The sequence below is a fragment of the Coffea eugenioides genome, unplaced genomic scaffold (genome assembly GCF_003713205.1).
Source record: "Coffea eugenioides isolate CCC68of unplaced genomic scaffold, Ceug_1.0 ScVebR1_2636;HRSCAF=3701, whole genome shotgun sequence".
Classification (NCBI taxonomy): domain Eukaryota; kingdom Viridiplantae; phylum Streptophyta; class Magnoliopsida; order Gentianales; family Rubiaceae; genus Coffea; species Coffea eugenioides.
The window spans coordinates 17,794-27,063 of NW_020863141.1; the positions used below are offsets into that span (position 1 = coordinate 17,794).

General features: G+C 37.5%; 1 protein-coding gene across 1 annotated transcript; it reads right to left on the reverse strand.

Annotated features, from left to right (window-relative positions):
- Positions 1 to 2,972: 2,972 nt before the first annotated feature.
- On the reverse strand, positions 2,973 to 7,346 carry LOC113757039 (protein FAR1-RELATED SEQUENCE 5-like). The gene is made up of 6 exons (XM_027300452.1): positions 5,229 to 7,346; positions 5,025 to 5,105; positions 4,786 to 4,857; positions 3,354 to 3,461; positions 3,172 to 3,240; positions 2,973 to 3,044 (listed from the first exon to the last, which is right to left on the reverse strand). The coding sequence occupies exons 1-6, from the start codon at positions 7,344 to 7,346 to the stop codon at positions 2,973 to 2,975; spliced, it is 2,520 nt and encodes an 839-aa protein (XP_027156253.1).
- Positions 7,347 to 9,270: the final 1,924 nt, after the last annotated feature.

Below are 9,270 nucleotides of genomic sequence, written 5' to 3' on the forward strand. Positions count from 1 at the left end.
TTGCATCGAACTCTACAGCTTCCACTGCCACGACAAAATTGTTTGGTCTGGAATGCGTTGTCCAGTGATATTTTACTACATTGTCAGGGTCCTGCGGACTATAAAAGGGCGCGGTGGCAGTTGTATATCCCTCAACAACAAACATTTTTTCGTCCACCTTTCATTACTACACAAACATTTTTCATTTTCAATAACTTCACACTTCCTATTTCATTCTACTGAAGGGTGGCAATGAACCCGTGCACGAAATTTATTATTAGTATTTTTCAACCCTCCTCTAACCTCAATTGCAGTGTCATCAATAGAGGGTTCACACAGAAATCAAGCTCTTGGGTGCCAAATAGCAGCCAGTAGGTTGCATGATGTTCGAGAAGATCTCGCTAATTTAATGAGATGTTCGAGAAGGCCTCGCTACATCAATTATTTTGGGGTTCGAATCGACCATCTCTATGTTCTCAATGGACACTTACTAAAGTGTCTAAGAAATTATATGTGTTAGAGGGCCGGACTTATTGTTTGTGCCAAGCGCAATTGCGCAAACGAGAGAAGAGGAAAAGTTCATCGGATATTAACTAGTTGTAGTATCACTAGCTGTAATATCAGTAGTTCTAACTAGATGCACAGAAAAACTGCCGTTTGCATATTCATTAGTTGTAATACCAATTGTAACATATACATAATTGGTTGTAACTCGACATGTACATGGAGTAATCAAAATTTGTTGCATTTTAAATAATAGTTACCCTACTTTCAAATTACTTGTCCCAACGAAGTATCATGTTCTTCTGCGAAACTGGTACTTATTATGTGGTCATGTGGAACCAAGCCAAGCCGCCAATTGTAAGTTCATTTCTGTACTGAAAGAGTAATACCTATTGAAGTGCCTGTAATACTATCTGTAATACTTATCGTTAATACAATTGTAAACAAATTGTCTAAATTTTAACATATAGGCAAATGACAAGGTGCCTGTACAAGAACATCAATAAGCGGTAACAGCTTATTAACGTCCTGTAATTTACGTAAATACTGGTGGTAACTTATTGTTACACTTGAAAAGTAAGGTGACTTCGAATAATTGGGTATTCACCTGACCCAAATTGTTGTTGGAGTACAGGTCATGATCGAATCAAATTAAACAATTATTTCATCCACACACTATACATTTGACTAAACGTTGAGTCTATCGTCTCGTTAATAGGTGGTTGCCATGCCTTCATCTACTCACCCATGAGTACTATCCCGTGGAGAACAACATGAAATGACATAGCAAGCAGTTGGTCGTGTTGTCAGAAGAAACCATTTACTATGCATGGTCTTAAATAGGTGCTCTGTTAAAATTTCTACCTCTTTTTTTCTCCCACCTAATTCTTTATCAGTAGATCCTTCCTTTCATCCAACCAAAAAGCAGTAGGTATTAGCGTAGTCATGCAATCCACAAACGAAGGGTCTCATACAAGCTCACCATCAAATGTTCGGCAAAAAAGACGGAAAGTATCATTGGATCCAACGAATGCCATAAGCAAGTATGAAACACCAGATGGGAGGATTTTATATGGTACCAAACGCGAGTTCAGGAACGCTCCACTTAACACCAACAATTCTCTGGGACTAGCTGGTCACATTTTTAAAAATACCGTCAGCGATCATCTACCGTCTGGCCATTTCGTTATTGACCATGAACCCATATGGGAGCCAGTTCGTGAGCGAAGAATGGAATTAGAGGTATTTTGTCGCTGGCATGGCATCCGAATCCCCAGAACAAGGTCAGCGGATCTTGTTATAGAACCACAAGCCAATGATGCAAGTGTATTACACAGACTACAGCGAGAAGTTATGCAGATGGAACGTAGGCTTCACAGGTTCCACGAGATCCAGGCCGTAAAAAGACATGGTATGGTTCAACACATTTTAGCAGATCCCATGCTTATATCGGACCCGGACCTATCTGACTTTACTGAATCAAGCGACGATGACTTTCAAAGGTACATACCCCACTGTTTAATGCATGACGGCGTTCCCAGGTGTTGTATGGGATATAACTGATAACAAGGGATGTAGTCCAATGTTCATCGGGGTAGCGATAAAACTATACTCATTATAATCTCTACTCAAACAAATTGCTTAACATATTTGGATATTAATCATGCCTGTTAAACAGTCGTAACTAGTTGTAACGTAACAGTAACATATCCCTTACTGGTTGTAACCCATTTTGTACTGTTCGTTCTTCCTTTTTGTGACATTGTAAACTTTCGTTTTAACGTTACAAATTAATTCTCCAAGGAATCATTTTCTTATGCGCACCTATTACCAACATGTGGTCGTGACCTGGTTTGACCATAATTCAATTAACCTAAAAACTTGTAATACCAATTGATGTGTCTGTGATACATCATGTCAATGGGGCGCTAAATTCGTCAATCGATACAAAACAAATGGCCTAAATGATAATGTTTTAATAAAAATAGCCCAATAATAATTCGAATTTAGCATCGTAACAAAATCAAGACAATTTATACTTTAGACTGTGTTATCTTATACATCGTACCTTTGCCGGTGCGATCTATGCCAATAATTATGGCCATTAAGGTATGCAATTGAATGTAGTAGAATGGTATACATATCACGCCAGCCATTCAACTGTTATGGTCGATTTAGTGAAAAATATCCGATCACAAAAAACACGTTCAATTCTATTGTAAAATTGTTACTTCAATTTTCTACCAACTTTATAATTTCCTAACAATTTTATATAACCCAATACAAACTATTGATGATTACTACCACTAGATGTGATTACAATTGTAATCCACTTGTCTAAATTTGAAAAGAGTGAAATATCAATGCTGCCTGTACAACCTCGTCAATAAGTTGTAACACCCTACTAACTGCTTGTAACACGTACATATGCAGTATTCCTAAGTTGGGATAACCACTCTAATGTCTCGTTCGCAAAATATAGTTACACATCATTCATCAATCTCATTCTCGGGGGCGGCGACGTCAGCGCGAAGTTGCAATCCCTGGGTGTTATTTCTTCCCTGAAATGCGTAACGATGGTAAATCAGCAATATTATTAATGAACCATACGATTAATGATATACGATATCCAAGTCTCCAATTAACAACAGTACACAAATATGTGCTGTAACGATAAAAGTTTATCACCTGGGGTGAAGGTGCAAATACATGATATGCATCAACATCACAGTGTGTTAAAAGTGCTGCACGCTCCTCCTACATTACATAGTATAAGTAATCGACTGTCAACAAATCATTACCAATCCCTATATTGCTCACTTAAAAAGTTAAATTGGACTAGACATTATAATAAAAATGATATATCAGACCATTAAGACATCTCTTACAGAGTTATACTTGGAAAAAATAGAAAATCTGGGATGCATCCATTCTGTAGGGACACTTCTAGGAGGCCCCTGATTAGCCAAACGGTGACCCTTCGAATAATAAAAAATAATATGTTATTAAAGCGAGCATACGTTAACTACATAATTTGCATGATTTGACAGCTTTCAGGTGCCCACCATTACAATACTATAAAAAAAGGGTTAATATCAGAAACCTCCCTTGAGATTTCTTCTAATCACACCTAGAATCCTTCATATTTTCGAAATCACATTTAGCACCCCTGGAATGACAACTTTGGTATCATTGTCCGCCGAGTCATTATTTTTGTTCCACTGTTACCCGCAATGGTGAACTCTATTTATGTAGACTTAATTTCGGAAACCTCCCTTGAGGTTTTCCCTAAATTATGTAAAATTATTATGTAATTATGTAATATTTTTTGTACAAAGTGTAATTCTAATTGAACTATGTGTAAAATTTATCAACACAAATACGATTATTACATATTGGACTCATATGTACACTAACAACTTATCAGACTTCTATTGTAACGATGTACAAGAAATTTACATAAAATTACAAAATGTTCAAAAAATGTTACACGATTTAGGGATGGTTGATCTAACAATTGTTCCTATCCCACTCCCTAATATTAAATAGCTATAGAGTTTCCAGTGATGTTGACTTTTGGCAATGGGCATAGTGCCATTGTCAAAATTGCAATTTCTAAGTGAATAATAACATAATCTAAAAGATGTTTAAAGATGATGGGAATTCATGAGTATATAGCATTAGCAATCCATTTTTACTTGATAATAGGGCATCGCAATATTAATAACTTACAAACTCCATTCGATTAGGATGCACAAAAAGCTATTTATACGATTCCATTTTCATAAAAATGGAAGAGCAAGTTTATTTACAACTACAATCACATATTGAAACTATTGCTGCCATTATTAGAATCCATAGTCACATTTTTTTTATCACCGTTCAGATCAATGTAACATTTTTTAAACAATGTGTAACTTTATGTGAATTATTTGTAAAACTTAATAACAGAAACACAATCTATTATAAAGATGTACAACAAGCTTACATAAAATTACAAAATGTTCAAAACATGTTACACTGCTTAAGAACGATTTTGTAGTGTTACAAAAGTTGGAGGGATGTGAGTTACATAAATAGAGTTCACAAGGAGGGTAAAAGTGGAACAAAAATAATGAGGGGCTGATAATGATACCAAAGTTGTCATTTCAGGGGTGCTAAGTGTGATTTCGAAAACATGAGGGGTTCTAGGTGTGATTAGAAGAAACCTCAAGGGAGGTTTCTGATACTAACCCTAAAAAAAAGGTAGCTCTACTACACGAATAAGAAGGTCTTTATTTTAACTACTAAATATATACATACCGTTTCACTTTCATCGATATTCGGAGCAATAGCGTTTGGAGGGCCATTCACTGTCTGGCTCATTGAATGCGTCTACGAGTTTCGTATGGACCAAATCATTGTATAAGACAGTCAAAATAGGTATATCAGGAGGGATGACAGCCGTAACAACATTATCACACAATGTAAGATCAATGTAACTATTGATGCTGTTAGAAACATCCAAATAAAAGCAACGGTCATGTCCGTTTTATACTAACCGAAACAGAGTCAGTAGATGAACGACATCCCATAAACATGTATTCCTCAATTGAAACCGATGTCGGCTCCGATTCTGAGGCCTACAGTATTGACACGGCAATAATATTATTTCATCATGAATGATACCTAAACTTTAGTTAATAGCATAACGATAACTTAGTTTTAGCATAAATGTTCCCCGAGTACCAAAATTTGATCCATACCGTAGTCTGTGTAGTCCTTGATAATCTAGATTTTCTTTTTACTCTGTCAAATTTATCGATCCAACTTCGCATCACTCTACTTTTCTTCCCACCACCTCGTTTTTTAATGCCTCTTGCGACTACTGCCTCCCCCATTTCATTCACAATTTCAATTTTATCCCGTTCCTCCATATTCAGATTTTTTTGATTTTGCAAAGGTTGTTCTTCACTTTCTGAGAGGAGGAGCTCAACTCTCTTTGCCAAATCGGATATGACAGTGATTGCTACTTTGCTGGTGTCCTCCGACATTGCTGCTCGAGTTGCGACCTTAATCATGGCTGGAGCGAGCTCCCGATAACGAGTTGAAATCATTATTTTAGGATCAGCCACAACTTCCCGTCTTCGCCGATCAAAACAGTCTCCAGCCCGAGCTCTTTTTGTCCATCGCCTCTTAATGTATTCAGGAGGAATTATTTTTATGCCCACAGTATCAAACACCTTCAACGCGTGCCCACATAAAATGCCTTCATTCTCGTATTTTTTGCAACTACAACGTACACTTAGATCATTCCGATTGAATACCACTATTCTTTCAGGTCCTCCATCATACCTCATGACCGCAAACTCCACAATCATCGCTGCATCTTGCTGTCTCAATATAACCATAGCTGTTGACTCGCCATATTCATTTTGGAATGCAACAAATACGGTTGGTGAATACGTCTCTGATGCATGCACGAGCATAGGTGTTTGCCTTAACCCGACCATGGGGAGCTTTTGCCTCATTTCATATTCTGCGATCAGTTCATTATGTCTCTTTTCATCAACCACCCGATTGAAATGTCTAAAGAACTGCACAAGGTCATGATCCAGTTTCAAATGATTTTTAATTGCTGCATTTAGGCTTTCGCTGAGTTGGGTGCTTCGCATTCCAGCGGTCCATCTTTCTTTCATCATGCACCTTGCCCATTTATCACGAATTCTATACAATCCGGAGAGCCATTCATTATTTTCAAGATCGTGTTTCTTCACCATCGCCTCCCACACCCTATTGAATTGTTCCACTTCTTCAAACTCATACATGCATGCACCAAACATGTATGGAAGATCACTATTTTCCTTGTAGTGATTGCCAAGATGTTTCATAAAATTACGCCTTATGTGAAACGTACATAGACCGTGAAATGTTTCAGGCATAACAACTGAAAGAGCGGCTGCCATAGCATGATCTTGGTCGGTTAGTATGGTACTTGGACGCTTTCCGCACATTGCTTCTAGAAATGTACCAAACACCCATTTGAAAGAATCTATAGTCTCATCATACATAAGGGCAGCACCGAATATCACAATTTGCCTATGTTGGTTAAAACCCACAAACACTCCAAGTGGCCGGTATTCTTTATTTGTTTTGTAGGTTGTATCGAATGTGACTACGTCTCCAAAAAATTTGTAGTCAATTAACATTCCTGCATCAGCCCAAAAGATATTCGTTATCTGCTCTTCACAGTCCAACTGTACGGCATGAAAAAATGATGGATTCTCGAGTGTTTGCTCTTGAAAATAATTCAGCATGCTACCTGCTTCTCCATATTTCAAACTCCTTTCCCGTCGAGTACGAAGATATCGTTTCAGGTCTTCCCGAGTATATCCCACATTTCCCATCCCACCTGCCTCCTTTCCCATAAGTTCATGACTCTGTTTCAATGAAAGCCCAGCGTCCTCGCTTATTTCAGCTTGGAATCCTTGAGCCTCGCTCACTTTTCTTTGTGATGGCATCATGTGCGCACATTGAACAATGTGCAACTCATGGTTATGCTCTAAGACAATGTCATGCACACGGTACTTCATTGTTCCTCTAAACAACACGATAACCATTTTAGCTCCACACCCTGTTTTCGTCGGCGCTCGTGTCCTCTTTGGCATCACATCACCTTCGTACTTGCGCTTTACACCTTCCTTGCAGCAACTATATCTCCTAGACGTGGTCACGCCGTCTTTGTCTTTATTCAGATAGTCTTTACGTACACTAAAACCCATTTTAAAGGCATATTTGTTGTAAAACTGGTACGCATCCTCTTCGCTGTTGAACTCCATTCCTAATTCAGGGGTCCCATCTTCTGCCAATTTGCTGCAATCCATTACTTCTGATCCTGTCAATTATGCATCAAACACCCTAATTTGTAACACTTCATGAACAGTATGTACATAAACGACAACATATATGTATATTACCATTCATATTGTGTTATGAATCATACATTACTCATATACCAAATTCTATTATTACGCTATCAATATGATTAATGATTCACATCACCTTACTTTTACTCTAAGACAATCTGTGTACAAATACAACTCCATGTACACTAACTTATACGGATTGTAATGTATTGGTCACACGATGTAAGTCTATTTTAACTGTATGTACATCCACGCTGGTGATTATATTTTGATTCTAAATTCTTTAGCTCACTGGACCTTATGTCATTCGTTAATGACAACCGCATAAAATAGACTAAATAGTCTTTGTCTTTATTTAAATAGTCTTTGCGTACACTAAATCCCATTTTAAAGGCATATTTGTTGTAAAACTTGTACGCATCCTCTTCCATGTTGAACTCCATTCCTAACTCATGAGTCCCATCTTCTGCCAATTTCTCTACAATTCATTACTTCTGCTCCTACCAATTATGCATCCAACACCATAATTTACAATAGTTCATGAATAGTATGTATGTAAACGACAACATAAGTGTGTATTACCGTTTACAATATGTTATGTTACACACATTACTCGTAAACCAAATTCTATTAATACTCCCATTGATATGATTAATGATTCACATCACTTTACTTTTACTCTAGTACAATGGCATTATCTATGTACAAATATAACTCCATGTATACTAAGTTATACGGACTGTAATGTATTTTTCACTCCATGTAAGTCTATTTTAACTATATGTACATCCACTCTGGTGATTATATTTAGGTTCTAGGTACTTTGTTTCATTGGACGTTATGTAATTCGTTACTGACAATCGCCTAAGCCAATTCCTGTGCATTTTCTACTATTTCTACATTTTCAGGGCCAAACAAGCATTTTTTACTCATTCTAATACATTTCTTACATCATGTAATTTACTTACAAAACTAGGTACATCTATTTATTATTCACATATATCTTTTCCTCTGCTTTTCCTAGGTCAAACCCCAGACCTCCATTTTATACACACTGCATACTCAACAGAGGGGCAAACTAAGATTGCGTGATGACCATGGACCAATACTAGTGGATGCACAAAGATTGTAATAGGGTGGTTATAACCTGTAACTTATCTACAACAGCATGTACATTCATTCACTTGTTAAATAGTTCATCACTGCAAAACTGCACGCTCACACACACACATACAGTACACATTGACTATTGTTCTATTATCTTCATATTATGTCTTTACTGAATCTAACATTCAGAAAAGTTGCTGGTATAAGATTCACAAAGTTGTTGATATGGTTGAATCACGTTACCTTGGCCCGTTGAGAGCTTTTTGTTTCACCGAATGCCCTTATGCACAGTTGCTTCTGCTATTAAGTTGCACAAAAAATGGTGGGCAACGTCAGATAATGAATTTCCTCTTTAATTCGCTTCTACCTTGCCGACTGTCTTGCCCGCATTGCTCATACAATTTCTGAAGAGATCGTTGGCCTTCTTTTACAGCATTCTAACTGTTTGCCTTCTTCCTTCTTCTTCTGATGCCATAACCCAACTCTCTCCACCTAATTTCACGACAGCCAAGCAACAATGACATACCCAGCTTGCTTTCTTCTCTCGATTTTGTTTTGTGCGGCTAATTCAAATTTTCAACTTCATTTTCAAAATTTCAAATCTTCCGTTTAGGGGAAACGGAGTCCGTCAATCTTATTTTTTTTCTTTCGTCAAACGGTGACGTTTTTTTCCTTCAACACAACCAGTTGACGTGGCTTATTTTGCTCCATTCCTTTCTTTCTGTGAGGGGACCGTTCAGGAGCGGTCCTTCTGAGGACCGCTCCTGCCGTATCC